General features: G+C 36.0%; 1 protein-coding gene and 1 long non-coding RNA gene across 2 annotated transcripts; one reads left to right on the top strand and one right to left on the bottom strand.

Moving 5' to 3' along the window:
- Positions 1 to 6,985: 6,985 nt before the first annotated feature.
- On the bottom strand, positions 6,986 to 8,211 carry LOC126888762 (uncharacterized). Its single transcript, XR_007699626.1, has 2 exons — positions 8,114 to 8,211; positions 6,986 to 8,064 (listed from the first exon to the last, which is right to left on the bottom strand). It is a non-coding gene; the product is annotated as an uncharacterized LOC126888762 (long non-coding RNA).
- Positions 8,212 to 8,359: 148 nt separating this feature from the next.
- On the top strand, positions 8,360 to 15,141 carry LOC126888615 (phenylalanine--tRNA ligase alpha subunit-like). The gene is made up of 2 exons (XM_050656972.1): positions 8,360 to 8,381; positions 14,843 to 15,141. Exons 1-2 carry the CDS (start codon positions 8,360 to 8,362, stop codon positions 15,139 to 15,141), a joined length of 321 nt encoding a protein of 106 aa, XP_050512929.1.
- The last annotated feature ends 5,371 nt before the right edge of the window (positions 15,142 to 20,512 follow it).

Raw genomic sequence — 20,512 nt, 5'->3', positions numbered from 1 at the left:
GCAAGTACTTGGAAGGGATACGCGAAACGGTCGTGCGCGAATAGCGGAGAAGTATTGCAACTTTCTTAAATAATTCATATTGTCAACTGAAATTGTCAAATTGACGTACATTTCATACCTATTGTCATTTAAGAAGAAAAATTATATATTGCTTCACAATATTGATATGATATGCAATTATTATATAAAGGTAAATTTAATTAATTGTATTTTGCTTGCAGTACTGCATTTTAATAACTAATTTTATTTACTACATACAATTGTTTACGTTTGAATAACACAATTTAAATCTTATTTTTTCTTATTATTTTTTTTGGACTATGGCCTTGACAATTATCCAGTAACCAGGACCATATGATTGGCCAATATAATTAAATGTGCGAATAAAAGTTCAGAGCGTAGAAATAGGTGTCGCTTTTCCGAACTTGCACGGTCCCAATAAACTTACCTTAAAAATCGAGTTTCCTGCATAAAATAACAGGTGAGGTCTTACTGCTCCGGCACATATGACTCAAATGAGGTAGAAATGAATACACGCGACTGTTGGTGGTAAAGGGACATTAATTTTAACATTGTCTAATAGATAGCAGCAGACAGTTAGAATAATTAAGGGGTACCCGGTTTTATCAACCTACCCGGTTTTGTCCAACTCTCCCCTACTACATAATAGTTAAATTAGTAAGTAATAAATTAAAAGTCATCAACAACAAAGCCAAAAGATGGAGTCGATGAAATGTAGGTACCTGCACTACTTGATGATTAAAACATTAGATTAAAATATAGTACTTAATAAAATTGAGCTAAACACACACCGAAGAAGATATTGGCTCAAACAACACTGTTAAGTCAATCCTTTTCTGAGTATTGTTCTAAAACTTAATAGACAAATAGGGACTATTATTAATGATTCTTAGCTAACAAAGAATTCATATTTAAATCTCAACCTAAAGTATCTGATTTCTATAAGCATTATATTATGGTACCCACTATGATATAATATTATTATCAACATTAACAAAATAGAAGATGAGATGGATAATGGAACTACTTTACTATCCCAATTGTGATTATGTTAACACTACCAATAAAAGAAAATAAATTTTGGATGAACATCTGTAATCATCCGAACCATGTGAATTCAACGTATCATGTATAGAAACTAATATCTGGACTGATATTGCTTTGTGGTGTGTGCCTGTCTTCCCAAACAACCCAAATATCAAAAATACCAAATATAAAATATAATCTAAAGTTTGTACGACAAATATATATTACTTATGGAGACAATATTAGCGACACACCAACAAATCAAAAATGCCAGCAAAATATATAAATAATCAAATCAATAAAGTAAATAAAGTACCTAAATACTGAAAATAATTTCTAGTTAGGTGTAAAATATAACCAAACTAGAAAAAAAATATATGCATATAGTCAAAGATAAATTGTATGTGCAAACATACTACCATTGGTAGAAGGAATAAAATTTATACTAATAGAACATAATGTCAGTTATGTATACTCAGTTTAAATACACAAATAAGTTTCCAATAAAAATACAAACTACAATATGAGCTGTACCACTAAAACTAAAAATGAGGTATAGAGAATAAACTAACCAAAACCAAAAGCAGTATAAGTCTACCTGTATAGTATTAATTAAAATTAAAGACAAAAACAAATCAGAAATAACATGTATACAAAGATATCAAAAAGGTAATAATACAGAAAATTCAGATAAAAGAAAAATGAACTAAAAGAACTACTGTCTCAGAACCATAAACGGTTGGCATCACGCATTGGGCAGCCAATGTAACAAATAAAAGAAAACTTCTGTTGGAGTGAAAGTAAAAAGAAAGATATACTCCACCAGAAGTAAGGAAAAAGAAAGTTATTACTAAATAGATATCAAACCAATAACGTATAGAAACCTAATTTTCTAGGCTTATTACCTTGTGCACAATGTAACGTACCATATGATCGTAAATAAGTTTGGGAACCTAATACATTAATAAACAAATATGTTATATAAAAAAATACAGGCAGCTAAATCTGAAAAAATATTAATAAACATAGTGCATTACCAAAAGTCCGAAATATAAAACACTATAGTTACTCAAATCCACACAAACTTAAATGTTCCCAAACAAATCCAAATGACTCCTAAAAAGTCCGCTACTGCATCCCAAAATGAACACCTGGGTGGTACGAAACGATACCTCCTATATGTCCAGGTGTAGAATGAAAATCAGGAGCAGGAACGCCCCAAGTGTTTCCCAAATGACATACTCCCAGAGTGACTTGACTGGAGCCGGAATAGGTTCCTCTCAGGTGGATGAGGGTCTAGGACTTCCCATGTTGTAGTGTATTTTTTCCCAAAAGGCTAAAACAAATATTTCCCAGTCTTAGTTTCAATGTGAAAGTCTAGGAAAAAGTCAAAGGAGAAAAAAGAGAAACTAAGGAGTGGTTTTTAGTATAGATTGTAATGTAAAAAAGGGCCATTAACATAGAAGAAAAACATTCATTATTTGATAGTACATGACCAAAATGTGACCTTCAGAGCGAAATATGTGACAATTTCAAATTACAGTAACGAATAAATATGATTTCTTTAAAATAATTATAGGATACTTATTAGATGTTGCAATAAAATATACAGATATCAAAGATACCTACAGATAAATAGCTTAAAAGTTAAGGTTAGGATTTTCTCTGAATGAGTATTACTTAAAGATATTGAAATAATTAAAAGATACCTACTAAATTCACTGAATAAATTTACTAGGAAAATTGAATTGGAAGAAATACTTTATAAAATGTAAAAATAATGTAACATGCAATGTCATTAACCTCGTGATGTCAAAAAAAATATGTATCTATTATCTATTTAGTCCTGTCGCCAGGGGGGGTACAACGGCCTCGTTAATTCAGATGGACTTACCCAAGTTTTTTTTATGTATTTTGACCCGTAGAACACGAATTTTTTGGGTAACAGTTGATCCGGATGTCGATAAGATTGTTATAGACCAAGAACTTGAGGAATCAAATAACAGCGATTTTTGGCAAAACAAAACAATATTTTGTATTTTTTGGGTCATTTTAAGCAAAAAATATTTCTACAAGTTTTTTAGTAGGATGCACAGTTTTCGAGATAAACGCGGTTGAACTTTCAAAAAATCGAAAAACTGCAATTTTTAAACCCGAATAACTTTTGATTAAAAAATAAAATAGCAATTCTGCTTAGCGCCTTTGAAAGTTCAAGTCAAATTATGTCGGTTTTGATTATTTGCATTGCTAAAAATTTATTGTGTTATTGTTAAACAAAGCTGCAAACAACTAGTGCGTGAGTGATGTTTCTATGATTTCTCATTTAAAATCGAACGAGTAGGTAGAATAGGTACTAGTGCAATCAAGACTATTTCTACGTTACATGCGTTAAAACGCATGTAAAAGCACGGGAAACCCTACGTGTTTATAGCTTTGTTAAACAATAAAAAAATAAATATTTACCGATGCAAATAATCAAAACCGATATAATTTGACTTAAACTTTCAAATGCGGTAAGCAGACTTGCTATTTTATTTCTTAATCAAAAGTTATTCGGGTTCAAAAATTGCAATTTTTCGATTTTTTTAAAGTTCAACCGCGTTTATCTCGAAAACTGTGCATCCTACGAAAAAACTTGTAGAAATATTTTTTACTTAAAATGGCCCAAAAAATACAAAATATTGTTTTGTTTTGCCAAAAATCGCTGTTATTTGATTCCTCAAGTTCTTGGTCTATAACAATCTTATCGACATCCGGATCAACTGTTACCCAAAAAATTCGTGTTCTACGGGTCAAAATACATAAAAAAAACTTGAGTAAGTCCATCTGAATTAACGAGGCCGTTGTACCCCCCCTGGCGACAGGACTAATTTACCAGTTCTTCATTACTGTTTTCCTCTATAAAACACTGGGTGGGGTGGATTCTGGGAAAACACTGTGACCCCCACTCCCTCATCTATGACTGTGACTGTGATGTGAACATAGAAAAAAGAGGAGCGGCTTAAGATACAGTGCGGCTCCCTACTTTGCGCATGCGTCAAAATATTTACAACGTTGTCATGTTGTTTACACATTGACATCGCCGGGAAATTCAAAATGCTCGCTCTTTGTAAGGAATCTTTTATTTTGACAAATGACATAATATTTTTGTAATGTAAATATAAAAATAACCTATAAAAATAAAATTCTATTTTGTTTTACCCGTTTTACCCTTAGACTAGTTGTCTAAGGTTTTACCTGTACTTGTAAAAGGGTATTAAGAAAATATAAGATCATTGAAAAAACGTTGAATTTAATTATTTTGTCAGTTAAAGAACAACATAACCATCATACAATATGGAAGTGCTCAGAAGTGCTATTTTAGGTTTAGAAGTTTTTAAATACTTTTGCATATTATGGGTATATAAAATGACACCATTGCAGAATCTTCAGTCAGACAGTAGTTGAAGTGCTGTATAATCAATCACAAATTGCCTCAAGAATTGTTATAGAAAGAATATTTGGTATTTTATGCAGAAAAGATTCCCCATATTAGTATGTGAAATGAGATGCAAGTTACCTTTTGTTTGAAGAATAATATCAGCTTGTATACTTTTACATAATATTGCAGTTGTTAATAGAGAAAACATTGAAATACTGGAAAAGGAGGATGCTGTTATTTAATCGAACAAGCTATGGCAGTACCTATATTTTCAACCAGGAGCAAATCTAGTGTAACTAAATGTTGTGTGTGTGTGTTTGTTTTAAAAGATTATTCTCCATTTAACTCAAGCCTAAATGGTTCCCCCATAACAATTTCATGTTCTTGGTAGATTCGATATTCAATATTCGATAAATAGACTATTGATTATGTATTTTAGAAAGGAACTACAACGTTAACGGGGTTTTATTGTTTCATATAGTCAATGGACTTTTAAATATGAAAAACCCGCGGAGTGCTACCATTTAAAGGGGTGAATTAATCCCTAGGCACAGGACGAATTAGGGTGAGTTCTATGCACTTTTGGTACAAACACATCTGCAGGAAAATTGTTCCAGGTTAAATTTACTATCGAAACATTACATTTTAAAGTTAAATATTTTTTTTTACAAAAATATATTCAAAAGAAAAGCAAGAAAAAAAACTTCAATCCTTACTCTTTAAAATGACATTTAGTAGAAGTCTCTATGATTTATGATTTCCAAAATATGATTTTTCAAAGTTCGCCACTCAGAGCGATTTTGGCCCATTTTCCTTGTTACTTCTCAAACATTGTTCTGTAACTTTTTTCTACGTAGCTTTAGGTATATGCAATGTTACATTTAATAGGAAAAATGGTCAATTACCTTTAAAAAGTTTTATACTTTTAATGATTTTTGATATAGTTTACGATTATTTTTAAATTTCTCATTATAACTTTTTTTATTGTATATGTAGGTATATAATTGGTAGGTATATTATTGTCTAATAAAAAAGAAAGCTTATTTTATTTACTTTAAAATGATGTATCGTAAAAAATTCTGGGACTATTTTTAAACAAGATTGGAACCCTATGGAAAACTTTTTTATTATTAACTTTATGAAAAAAAAAATTATGATATAATATGCAATCATATTTTTCTAATTGAAAAAAATAAAAAAAATTTAAAATTTTTCTCAAATTACGGATACTCTTGGATATCCTACGGATATCGTGTTTAAAAATTGTCCTAGAATTTTTTGCAATACACCATTTTAAAGTAAAGAAAATAAGCTTTTTTATTCCACAATGTATATACTTAAACATACAAGAAAAAAAGTCATAATGAGAAATTTGAAAAAGCATAACTTCCTTAGAAAGAGCTGTATAAATAACCTTATACAATAGACTATTTTAAAGGTAATTAATTTCTCTTTCAACTATATTGCATACATAGAAATGCGCACGAAATAGTTACAGAACAATGTTTGCGAAATAATGGGGAAAATTGCCCAAAAATGCTGTGAGCGGCAAACTTAGAAAAATCCTATTTCGGAAACTATAAATCTTAGAGAATTTTACCAAACTTCATTTTAAAGAGGAAGGATGGAAGTTATTTTTCGCTAAAGCAATGCCTATACCTATATTCCTGTGGAAAATAGTTATGGGGCTAAAAACAAAATTGCTTTCTTTCGTGTTTTTTTCTTGCTTTTATTTTGAATATATTTTTGTAAAAAAAATATTTTTGACTTTAAAATGTGATGTTTGGATAGTAAATTTAACCTGGAATGATTTTCCTGTAGATGTGTTTATATCAAAAGTGCATAGAACTCACCCTAATTCGCCCTGTGACTAGGGACTAATTCACCCCTTTCTCAAAAACTCACTCATTTCAATGGCAGCACTCCATGGTTTTTTCTAATTTAGAGACAGATATGAGACAATAAAATCCCGTTAACGTTGTAGTTCCTTTTAGTTCTCTTATTTTGAACATAATCAATAGCCTAAAAGGTTTATTCCAAGAATAAACTTTTACGAATATTCTAAGTAACTACATACATGAATGTGCTCAGTATATTTGGTCCGAGAATATTTTTCGAAGTATATGCAAAAAACATGAAATTTAGAATGTTTTTATAGTACATGCTATGCTTCTACTACACACATACTAAAAAGAATATATTCCGACGAATGTTGGTAGTGTATGCTTCGAACATGAAAGGAAAATCATTGTTATGTAGTATAATGTTGATAATTTTATTTTTATTGGACTGCAGTTTGTTAATAAATTTATAAATAAATAGGTATATTATATTGGTGACTGATTTGATTTTAAGTATTTTATTATTAGCAATTTATAAATACATGATATTGGTGTTTGATTTTGAGTATCCTTTAAAATTTATTTTATATCTCATTCTGTTAAAAGGCCTTCCACAACTAGCAAAAATGTATGAACAAGGAAATTATTTTAAAGGACAAAAATAATAATAGAAAAATTAGCTTTATGGTGTTGTTTTTATTAATTTTTTTGACAGTATGTTTAAATAAACAAATGCTGATGACATGAAAATAAAGTGTAATACATACTTTTGGCTCAAAACTTTATAGATTATAGGACTTATGTCCCCGTTAAACCTCGGTTAGCTAATCGGGACAGAAAAGTACCTCTTTGGGCCTCTTGCGTTGTAATATCATGTATAATCATAATATCATCATCATTGGCTCCGCAACCCATGGTGGGTCTTGACCTGTTCCAGAATCAGCTTCCTATCCCTCACCTTGGTTTTCCAATTTCGCACTCCTAATCATAATAATAAGTACAATTGTGTTTATGTCTATGTTATGCATACATTTCTGTCCTGATTAAACCCCGGTTAGCTAATGACGGTTTAACCGGGACATAAAGTACCACCGGCCCTATATCTAAATAATAAAGGATTAAAATTCCAAAAACCTTTGTTTTATTGTATTAACCTGTTTATATTGTTAATGCCATACGTATATTATGTTATATCTGTTGAATTGAACTGTACTTTTTAATCCAGAATTTTAACAAATCCTAAACTTTTCCACAATTTCACAAGCATATTTGTGCATTCAAATTAATTGAAATTACATCTTATATATCTATACCTACTAAAAATATTTATTTCTACACAAAAATGTCTAAATTAATAATTATAAAGAATGTCTATGTGATTCTTGTAATTAACAGTTTAAAATTATTTACAAATTATATTTATAGCTTCAATAAATGTCCTTGTTTCTTATTGATTTGGGTCAAACCATGCATAATCTGTATCTGAGAATAAACTTTTATTTAGGAATCCTTTTTAATGAATAAAACAGGACATACATAACCAACTTAGATCCAAATATCCAAAATATAAAAATAAATCCAATATCCAATAATCCGATCAAAGATGTGACTGATAAATAGAAAATACAATTGAAGTTAGACGCGTTTCTTGTTTCTCAACGTAATTTGTCCTTCAAACTATCTCGGAAACGGCAACGTTGGAGTTGAGGACACGCACGCGCAAATTAGGGAGCCGCACTGTATCTTTAGCCGCTCCTAGAAAAAAGTTGTTGTTGTTGTGTGATTTGGTAGAATGCGATCTTACCCCTCTTTCCCTTCAAAAAATATGTCACGTATTTCAGCACCTGTTTAATAGGGCTTTTCATTCACAGTCATTTGTTTCGAGCTTCTGTCATGTGTCACATAATATTAATATATCTACGACATACGTTATTGGTATATACAATAATACAAACCAAAGACGTATGACGTAAGACTACAGTAAATCTAACATCGTGCCCAACCAATCACAGCAAACGAATGATAGTGACACAGAACAGAAAGTAGTAGAATGACTAGGTTTTCTGTGATTGGTCGGTGGGTCTGTCTTTAATTTAAAATTTGGCGGGTTTTATATTTATTAAAATTCATTTTTTGGATAATAATTGTATATGTATTGTAGCAAAACAATGAGTCACCGGCCGCCAGGCGTAAGCCGAGAAAAGTCTAGATCGAAGCACGCTATACGTGGAACCGATGCGCGGTTGTTGGAAGGTCACACGATAGTCGGAGAGCTGGCTTAGCCCGGAATGATCGAGAATAACGACTAGGATATATAAGGCATAATTTTTGTGAATAGAGTTTAGTCTTAAGCTAAAGTTTGTAAAGTAAACTTGTATAAATAAATAATAAAGTCGTATATAAATACACGAACCGCTAGTTTTATTGTAATTAGAAGTAATTACAATAGTCACGTTACAGTTGGTGTCGGTGTTCGGTTAACTTAGTGCGATATAAATAAGTGAATTACAGAGAGACTTTAAAAGACTTTTGAACATTATTCGTCGGGAATAACCGGAGTGCGTTAATTGTTCGGTATTCGGAAAGACTTTAAAAGACTTTTGGACTTTATTCGTCGGGAATAGTTAAAGTGCGTTGATTGTTCGGTATTCGGAAAGACTGTTAAAAGACATTTTGGAAAGTACGTGTGTGCCGACCAAAGATGTTGCTACAAGAACTTACAGTAAAACAGCTCCGTGAACAGCTAGAGGAACGGGATCTGGACAGCAGTGGGCTCAAGATAGTCCTACAAGCACGACTCGAGGATGTCCTCACGAAGAACGGAGAAGACCCAAAGACGTTCCACTTCCAGTCAGCAGAACAAGTAATCTTATCGAAATTAAAAACTGTTTCTGAAACGATCGATGAAACTTCTAGAAGAAGCGACGAGAAACTTGAAGAAGTTAGTAGACAGAACAACGAGAAATTTGAAAGTGTTTCTCAAAAGATCGATGAAACTTCTAGAAGAAGCGACGAGAAACTTGAAGAAGTTAGTAGACAGAACAACGAGAAATTTGAAAGTGTTTCTCAAAAGATCGATGAAACTTCTAGAAGAAGCGACGAGAAACTTGAAGAAGTTAGTAGACAGAACAACGAGAAATTTGAAAGTGTTTCTCAAAAGATCGATGAAACTTCTAGAAAAAGCGACGAGAAATTTGAAAGTGTTTCTCAAGTAATTAAAGACGTTTGTAGACAGAATGACGAGAAATTTGAAGAAGTTTCTAGAACATTCGATAAGATGCAGAAAAGTGTAGAGACCGTAGAAGAAAAGATCAAACAACTAGAGAGCATGATAACCGATACAAAAGTACAACCATCAGTTAATGCAGCAGCGTTAGATCCGGTAGTGAAAGATGAACTACCGAGAGACGAAACGTCGCATAATATGAGATTCAAATTACCACCATTCGATGGAAAGTCCTCTTGGTCCATATATCTTAGACAATTTGAAGCTATTGCGACCGCCAATCATTGGACCGAACAGGAAAAGGCTGTTTCCTTGACTGCTGCTTTGCGAGGTGATGCTGCAGATATATTAAGATCAATTCCTAAGGGTCAAGAAAATTGTTACCAGACCTTGTTCATTCGTCTAGAAAAACGCTATGGAGATGCCCATCTACAACAAGTATACAAAGCACAACTGCGAAGTAGAAGTCAACGAGCAAGTGAGAATCTGCAAGAATTTGAAGCAGATGTGGCTCGTGTGGTGCGGTTGGCTTATCCAGAGGTGCCAGACAGCGTTTTAGAAGAAATTGCGGTAGATACCTTCGTCAATGGGCTGAAAGATAATGAACTACAGAAAGCTTTACGACTAGCAAGGCCGAAAGTTTTAGATGAAGCACTTGCTATTGCATTGGAACACGAAACGGCTAGTCAAACTTCACGAGGCCATAGAATAAGAACCATTGAAGAAAGTGACGAACACAACGATGAACGTCTGGAAGAAATGATACGGAGAGTATTAAGTAATCAGATGCCAAAGAGACGCGAGCCTAGATGTTGGAATTGTGGAGACGTAGGCCACATTCGTCGTAATTGTAAGAAGATCGTACAGCCGTCGGAAAACTAGAGCGGGTCGACACCAAGGGGCAACTGCCGACCTCGAGAACTAGAGCCCCCATAGTAACTGTCAACCTTACGTCCTCCGGTGGAATCCACAACTTATACATCGAAGGTCGTATCAGTAATAGATGTAGATCATTTTTGGTGGATACAGGTGCAACGAGAACTATCGCACGTCCAGATGTAATACGAGACCATAATAAATTATCACCTGCAACAGTAAAGCTTAGAACAGCGACTGGTGAGCTAATTAATACATATGGCGAGGCTAATATGTCAGTATCCATTGGCCAGACCACAGTTGAACATCAAGTATTAATTGCCGAGATCTCCGACGAATTCATATTGGGGATGGACGTACTAAGGAAAGTGGGGGCAATATTGGATGTTCAAAATGGAGTTCTCAAGATCAATGGTGAAGAGTTGCCCTTTCACGACGACAAAGAAGATGTCATCCGCTTACTTACTACATGCGACGTAACCATACCCGGTAATAGTGAGAAAATTCTGATGACCATGCTTGATGGACACTGCCGAGAGGGAAGTTTAAGGATGGTCGAAGATGTGGATAATGTCGAGTTCCTAACGGCGAAAACTTTGGTAAAAGTTCGAGATGTGATCCCTGTAAGAGTTATGAATTTAAGGGAAACTGCTATCAAGTTAAGTAGAGGAGCTTTGATCGGGCAGTGTGTTCCCGTGGCTTCAATTTGCTCTGTGAATACCAATGAGAAATCATCGAAGGCGAAGTATCCAAAGGAGCTTGTTGAGATGATCATTGAAAGATGCCAAGATCTTGATCATGAACGAACGGAAAAAGTGACATCTATGCTGATAGAGTATCAAGATGTTTTTGCTATTGACACGAAGGATAAGGGAAAAACAAGCATAGTAACGCATAAAATAAATACCGGAGACGCTCAGCCAATCAGACAACGGCCTAGACGACTTCCATTTGCAAAAAGAGATGAAGCCGAAGAGATTATCAAGGATATGGACAAACAAGGGGTAATTGAACCATCGAACAGTCCATGGACATCACCAGTAGTTCTGGTAAAGAAGAAAGATGGTTCAACGCGTTTTTGTATCGACTACCGCCAGCTCAATGCGGTAACAAAAAAAGATAGTTATCCTTTGCCCAGAATAGACGATACATTGGACACTCTCTCCGGTTCTCGTTGGTTTTCCACACTCGATTTAAAAAGTGGATATTGGCAAGTAGACATGGAGCCAGCCGATCGGGAGAAAACCGCATTTTCGATAGGATCAGGGCTTTGGCAGTTTACGGCTATGCCGTTTGGTTTATGTAATGCCCCTGCCACATTTGAAAGATTAATGGAGGCAGTTTTAAGAGGTCTAACATGGAAAACATGCCTGGTTTACTTGGATGATGTAATTGTGGTTGGAAGGTCCTTTGATGAACATGCCAAGAATCTAATAGAAGTCTTTCAACGATTGAGGGCAGCGAACTTGAAGTTAAGTCCGAAGAAATGTCACATGTTTCGACGAGAAGTTAAGTATTTGGGACATATTGTATCGAGTAATGGTGTAACAGCTGATCCTGAAAAGATTGAAGCAATTAAAGATTGGCCAGTACCAAAAGATAAACATGAAATTAGAAGTTTCCTTGGCCTATGTACATATTACCGACGATTTGTCAAAGGATTTGCCAATATCTCCAAGCCCCTAACAAAGTTGACGGAGGAGGGCAAAGAATATACATGGAGTGAGGAGTGTCAAAAAGCTTTCGAACAACTACAAAGGGCTCTGATCAGTGCACCGATATTAAGCTACCCGGGACAGGCAGGAAAATTTGTTTTGGATACCGATGCTAGCAACAGTGCCATAGGAGCTGTTCTCTCACAAATCCAGGATGGACAGGAAAAAGTCATCGCTTATTTCAGCAAAGTCCTGTCGAAACCAGAAAGAAACTATTGCGTTACCAGAAGAGAACTGCTGGGTGTAGTGAAGGCTTGCGAACATTTCCATAAATACTTGTACGGCAGAAAGTTCCTTCTTCGAACAGATCACGCTGCTCTAAAATGGCTCATACAATTCCGTAATCCAGAGGGCCAGATGGCAAGATGGTTAGAATGACTGCAAGAATATGATTATGAGATAGAACACAGGGCCGGAAGAGTTCATTCAAATGCTGATGCCCTTTCGAGACGACCATGCAGTGCAAATTGTAATCACTGTGCCAAATTAGAGGAACAATTTTGCCCCGTGAGACGAACCACCGTAGTTAATGAGCAATGGCAGCCCCAACAGTTACAAAACGCCCAAGAATCTAAGCTGCAGTTGATTGTACCTAAAAGTAAAGTGTCAGAAGTATTGCGTCAGTTGCATGACGGTACATCAGGTGGACACTTTGGTATTACGAAGACTCTGCAAAAGGTTCGAGAACGGTTCTATTGGGTGAACTGTAAAGATGATGTAAGAAGATGGTGCCGGAAATGTGAACTGTGTGCATCCGGTAATGGTCCAGTTGGTAAAAAGAGAGCACCCATGAGACAGTACAATGTTGGAAGTCCTATGGAAAGAGTAGCAATCGACATTGCAGGTCCATTTCCAGAAACCGATGCTGGAAATAAATACATTCTGGTAGCCATGGACTATTTTACGAAATGGACCGAGGCCTATGCATTACCGAATCAAGAAGCTGCTACCGTTGCAGAGGTACTTGTTAAAGAATTCTTCAGCCGATTTGGTGTTCCCTTGGAGATCCACTCCGACCAAGGGCGAAACTTTGAGTCAGCTCTTTTCCAAAACGTTTGTAAATTGATTGGTGCCAATAAGACCAGAACAACACCCCTGCATTCTCAATCAGATGGAATGGTCGAGAGGATGAACCGAACGATGGGTAAACACTTGTCCAAAGTTGTATCTGAACATCAGCGAGATTGGGACCAACACATTCATTTATTCCTGATGGCCTACCGCTCGGCCGTAAATGAAACTACAGGTCACACTCCAACCTGCCTGATGTTGGGTCGTGAAGTTCGTTTGCCCTGCGACCTAGAGTTTGGCTGCAGACCTTCCGAGGAACATGTTGCAGGCGAAGAATACGTCGACCGCCTGAAGTTACGAATGAACAACATTCATGAATTTGCCCGACAACACATCCAGATAGCCAGTGACAGAATGAAAGATCAATATGATTCTCGATGCAAGAATGAAAGCTTCGAAATAGGTGATCTTGTCTGGCTTTATAATCCACAACGTCGTCGCGGCTTGTGTCCTAAACTACAAAGACAATGGGAAGGTCCGTATGAAATTAAGAAGAAAATAAATGACGTAATATACAGAATTAAGAAGTTGCCAAACGGTAAACCAAAAGTTATTCACATAAATCGTCTTGCACCATATGCTGGCTCCAATGAAACAGAAGAAGCCCGAGTCCTCCAACAGGAAATGAAAGATGCCGCACAGCCAAGTTTTAAGGAATTTATGTCAAATTACGCAGAAAGAAAGAGTGCTAGATTCGGCGTGACCACAGAAGTTCAGCAAGATCTGTTTGGTGTTCCAGAAAACGTCTCTCTAGCCCACTGTGTTGCCCAAGACCTCGAGATGACTAAAGGAATCTCGTCCGTATTCAATAGAAAGTTCGGCCGCCTGGACGAGTTAAGAAATCAGCAGCCTAAAATTGGAAGAGTACTGCGATTGGAAGATGGTCCTCGATCTTTGCTGTATATGGTGACCAGGAAGTCTTATACGGACACGCCAAGCTATGAGAACATATGGCGTGCTCTAAGTAATTTGAAGAAAATCGTGTGTAATTATGACATCAAAGATTTGGCTTTACCAAAAATAGGCCATGCAGTAGAAAATCTGGATTGGAAGATTGTGAGAAGCATGCTTGAAGTGGTCTTCAGAGAAACTGGCGTACGAATTACTGTGTGTTGCATGAACCCGAAGATGTCGGATCCTTCAAAGACAGTAGACTGTTATTTCTTCTTGAAGGGTGTATGCAAAGCTGGAGAGTCGTGTAGATTCCGCCATCCTGGGCCTTCATCTAGAGTTGCTGATCGGGACGCTCAGATCTTAAGAGGGGAGCAATGTAGCAAAACAATGAGTCACCGGCCGCAAGGCGTAAGCCGAGAAAAGTCTAGATCGAAGCACGCTATACGTGGAACCGATGCGCGGTTGTTGGAAGGTCACACGATAGTCGGAGAGCTGGCTTAGCCCGGAATGATCGAGAATAACGACTAGGATATATAAGGCATAATTTTTGTGAATAGAGTTTAGTCTTAAGCTAAAGTTTGTAAAGTAAACTTGTATAAATAAATAATAAAGTCGTATATAAATACACGAACCGCTAGTTTTATTGTAATTATAAGTAATTACAATAGTCACGTTACAATATTATCATCTTGCCTGTAACCTTGAAGTCACTTTTTACGTCATTGAGTCACCCTATATTTCTTTTTTTTAGGTATTGACCAACTGGAATTCAAACCAGCCTACAATCCCTACACCGAACCTAGTATGGAAATTTTCTGTTTTCATCCGGGTCTTGGAAAGTGGATAGAAACTGGTAATTCTGGTGTATTCCGACCAGAAATGTTACTCCCAATGGGCTTGCCTGAAGATGTTTCTGTGATTGCTTGGGGATTGTCGTTGGAGAGACCAACCATGATTAAATATGGATTTAATAATATCAGAGACTTGGTTGGACCTAAAGTGGATTTGGAAATGATTATTAGAAGTCCTATATGCAGACTTAATAGATAGTCAAAACTTCTTGTTGTTATCCTTTTAAATATTTAATATGTTTTTACAGAATAAAATTGGGAAGTAATATTCCCTCAAAGCCATGTGTTTTTAAATGCAATAGTTTTTTTACCTTGGTTATTACTAGGTTCCTTGTAGTAGTGCTCATTACTGACCTCTTACGAAGCTTGTAGACCTAGGTGTAGTGTATTACACACTAAAACTAACCAGATTTTTGCCTGAACGCGACAACGCCATGATTTCTTCATAAAAACTTCGAAATCGGCTACATTCTCACTTAAGTTCTCAATCAAAACTTCCACAAAAACACTCAAACTAAAATTTCAACTTAACTCTTCAGAAACCGCTATAAGCGGTCTCTTCCCGAGGCTACAAACAAACCTCTGACTTCAACGTCCAAAACTTGAATTCTTTAATCTCACAACTTGAATCAATCTTCTCAAACCAAAACGCTTCCTTCCAAAACCCACTCCATTTCTCATTCTACCCTACTCATCCAATCAACCAATAAGAAAAAATTTTAATCCTTCCTTCTTTCATCATTGACTAATAAAAAAATAACTAAACTTCCTATACTTTTTATCGACCAATAGGGAAAAACAAAACATATTCTAAGGCTAAGGCCAACCTACGTAGTAGGGAACCATCCAAAATTAGTTTGCAAAGTCAGCAAAACTCACTTCGTTCTACAGTTCTCAGGAAAGATATTGCTGAGTGCACAATCCTACACCTGCGCTTCTCTGATACTGATATTAGCACGTATTGTGTATCTAAACTCCAAAAACCGCTGCACCAAAGGCCATTATAATATACAATGATACTGTTTTTTACATCACAAACTGAACGTTAAAAGTTCAATTTTCGAGCGATGATATAAACACAAAGCCGAAATTAGACATGACTGCAAAATAATATAACGTATTTCTTTAACAAAACTGATAAACTACAATCCTCACGATTTTTTTTTTCGGAACAGAAATGAATTCCTTACATTCGCTTGGCATATGAAGCGATATTCTTATGTCTACATGGTGAGATAAAAATATGTAACAATGACATTTACGATTTTTGGTTTCTAGATGAGGCAAAACATTTGAGTCCTTTTGAACCGTTTCAAGCTTGGATCACATATAGTGGATCCCTCTATGATCTCCTAATCTTTGATCAAAGCTACCTGAGATTATCACTACCAGTGCTGAAAGGCATTTCAGATACTGTATCGTATCCCAAGACAGAGTGTACGCAAGCAAAAAGACTAGATCTCACATCCAGACTTGATTATTCTGGATTATTTTGAGTAAATTGGCCTTGTTGACCGAAATCTTACATCGAGGATCTACCCGAAAACTGGGCAGAAGTTAAATTCTACAGCTGCTCACATCCATCGCCCAGGATGGCTTCAGATAATATGTGTTGACAACATAAGTTCCAAATAGATGGCTTATTGAGACGACTGAAAGACCCAACCCATGGGCAGGATCAAAACTTGAGGCAAGCGAAGGAACTGATCTGTCTAAAACTCAGATATGTACTGGATACATACCTAAAGAAGAAAAACATATCTCAATGTTTGCTGAAAATATTCTCAACAGACTAAGGAAGATCAATTGGGGCTTGAAGACGTAGGACTGGAAAGTATTCCACTACGATAAATCTTTTCCAGAAAATACATGGACTTTCTCAGTATGTATCCATCTACGAAGGCCTTTGAGAAATTAAACTTCGGCCTCTTCTTCGACTTTGGTCAGGTTCTCATCAGACCAAACGATGCAAGAAGAAAGGAGACGTCTTTTTCCTCGGAGAAATCACGGCCGATGAAAACGGAAGTAAGGGGAGAACAGCAAAATTCTCCGGAAAGTTTAATCAGACCGGCAAAAGAGAAAGGGGAAATCCTCACAAGGCCAGCAACTGCGAAAACGAAAAGATATGCAACTGAAAATCCCTCTAAAGGCTGAATTACCTCCACGAGAAAGGGTTAAAAGTAGAACCAATAGAGATGTCTCTACCTAAGGGTCTGGGGGATAAGAAGTCTTCCCTCCACTCCAATAGCTAACAATGATTGAATTTATACAGGCGAATTTTTAACATTCCAAGGCCGTTTCGTATGCAAGCTACATATTTAGCACTAATCCAGGAGCCTTGGGTTACTGGAACAGCCCGAATTGGCGGCCGTGAATCCGTCTTAACTATGGTACTGTATTGCTCAAATGGGATAAAACCCAGAGCGTGTATTGTACTTAGGAAAGATATTAATCACATCTTACTTTCAAGTTTCTACACGGAAGATGTGACTGCAGCACAAATCACTATAGGTATGGGTGGAAGAGGGCAGACGTGATATAATCGTATGCTCGGCATACTTTCCAGGTGATAGAGCAGCTACAGATCCCCCTCCATGGCGATTTGGAAAGTAATCTAACACTGTAGAAGGAATTGACTACAAGTCAGCATCGGCCACGATTCTAATTCACACCATATGGTATGAGGAAGCAAAACGACCAATGAACATGGTAAGTACCTTTTTAAATATTATATATAGAGAAGGATTCATATTGAAGAATAAAGGCAATGAACTCACCTTTTCGATGCCTCCAAATCACTGTCAAAGTGTTTATACTTTAAAATAAAAATGTATACCATTTTTATTCAGTTGCAATGCGAAGGCAAAACAATCTTATTTTTCACTTAGAACAGGGAGCGCAGGCCAGCACTCTGAATCGACGATTTTCGACTCTTATTGGAGTCATCATCGGAGAGGCGTAGGCCTGCTGCTCTCTGCTCAAAGTGACCAAACCATGAAAGTTTATCCCCGCATTGGAACTGACGTGTATGGAGTAGGTGACTAGCGTCATCTGGCAACTTAAAGGTAAAGTTTTCAATCCTAATAGCAACATTAATAATGTAGCAAAATAATGAATCACCGGCCGCAAGTAGCAGTTCCAAACGGTTCCATCTCCAGAACATTCTTGCGGAAGCACGATGTACGTGGAATCGGTGGAGAAAGACGTGCGGTATGTGGAAGGTCACACAATAGCTAGAGGTGGCGAAGTCTGGAATGATCGAGAATAACGTTATTTGCTATTTACGCGGAGCGCGCTTTTATTTGAGTTTAGTTTTAAGCTAGAGTTTGTAAAAGAAAACTTGTATAAATAAATAATTAATAAAGTCGTATATAAATACGAAATCGCTCGTTTGAATATTACAATAATATTGAAAAATATTAAAAATATTACTAAAAGATTTTTAAATTGAAAACTTATTGGTCCATTTCCCTGGTAACACCTCCATGGCTTCTAAAATTTGCATGCCAGATGGATGCTGCAGTGAAGACAAGAGGGAATTCTAAAAAGTTGCAATTCACAACCCCCGTCTGCAGCTTGGTAAAGTTCCAACGGAAAATGGACCTACTTACTCTATAGGAGTAATACTAATATAAAATAAAAATGTATACCATTTTTATTCAGTTGCAATGCGAAGGCAAAACAATCTTATTTTTCACTTAGAATAGGGAGCGCAGTCCAGCACTCTGAATCGACGATTTTCGACTCTTATTGGAGTCATCATCGGAGAGGCGTAGGCGCAAGAGTCGAAAATCGTCGATTCAGAGGGCTGGACTGCGCTCCCTGTTCTAAGTGAAAAATAAGATTGTTTTGCCTTCGCATTGCAACTGAATAAAAATGTTATACATTTTTATTTTATATTAGTATTACTCGTATAGAGTAATTTACACAAAAAATCAAAGAAATGACAGGTTCTAGAAAAAGCACAAGAACGAATACCCTTAAAAATGATAAACGGGATATTATTACTGACGTGAAGGAGAGATTGTGTCAATGGACCAATTACATCCAACAACTCTTTAATGATGAAAGATGAGAACTGTCATTAGAAATCACAGAGGATACCGGACCACCAATATTAGGAGACGAAGTCATCTATGCCATTCAAAACATGAAAGAGGGTAAAGCTACTGGACCAGATGATGTGCCCATCGAATTATTAAAACTTATTGATGAAGATGGTATTGATGTAATGGTTGAACTCTTTAACCTAATACATCAGACTGCCACAATCCCCAAACAATGGCTGCAATCGACCTTTGTAGCAATTCCCAAAAAGTCAAGTGCAACAACCTGCTCGGATCACAGAACAATATCTTTAATGAGTCACACACTTAAAACATTTTTGAAAATAATACACAGTAGAATTGTTAAAACTCTCTAATATGAAATCAGTGACACACAATTTGGCTTTAGAAATGGTATGAGCACGCGAGATGCTTTGTTCGGCTTGAATGTGCTGGCCCATAGGTGCATGGACATGAATCAGGATATGTACTTATGTTTTGTAGACTTTCAAAAGGCATTTGATAAAGTTCAACATAAAAAACTTGTAGATATATTAAAAAGCAAAAATATTGACAGTCGTGACATGAAAATTATATCTAAAATATATTGGAATCAAACTGCCAAGGTAAGAGTTGACAACCAGGACACCAAAGATATCAAAATACAGAGAGGAGTCCGTCAGGGTTGCGTGCTGTCTCCACTACTTTTCAATGTCTACAGTGAAGCGGTATTTCAAGAAGCGCTCTCAAATTCAATAGAAGGTATATCTATCAATGGAGAAGTTTTGAACAACTTACGTTTTGCAGACGATACAGTAATAATAACAGATAACAACAATGATTTACAGAACGTTCTGCAACGCTTTAATGAACGCTGTCATGAGTACGGACTGAAGATGAATTTAAAGAAAACTAAATGCATGATCATAACTAAATCAGCACAAGTAAACATCCAATTAACTATTGAAGATACTGTGATTGAGAGTGTGGATAATTACAAATACTTAGGAACATGGATAACATCAAATGTAGACCAAACCAAAGAAATTAAGACACGTATTGAAATAGCACGTGCATCATTCATCATCATCATTCTCTTTGCCTTATCCCTATGCGGGGTCGGCTTCCCTAATTGCATTTCTCCACACAATTCTATCTTGGGCCATATCAATGTTAATCCCCTTTACCAACATGTCCTTGTTGGTATTACATTATAATCATGCACGTGCATCATTCATTAAGTCGGATTTATAGTTTGACGTAGCGTAGACGTAGACGTAACGGAGACGCAGTGGAAAAGATCAACACTGAATTTTGTGTACTCGTATTTATAAATGAACGCAAGCGCCTGACGGAACATAAGAGAAACGTAACGTAACGGAAGAGATGACCAACTTTCATCTTTTACAGTGCGTTTCTTACGTCTGGCCAATCAAAATTAAGAATTTTGTTCTGTCACCCAAAGTGGACACTCCCTCATCAATTTTGTAAAGATAAAGTTGTTTATCAACATACTCGAATTTT

Source organism: Diabrotica virgifera, chromosome 7, assembly GCF_917563875.1.
Source record: "Diabrotica virgifera virgifera chromosome 7, PGI_DIABVI_V3a".
Classification (NCBI taxonomy): domain Eukaryota; kingdom Metazoa; phylum Arthropoda; class Insecta; order Coleoptera; family Chrysomelidae; genus Diabrotica; species Diabrotica virgifera.
The sequence above is the reverse complement of the archived record's forward strand: the minus strand, read 5'-3'. Positions and strand labels throughout refer to the sequence as shown.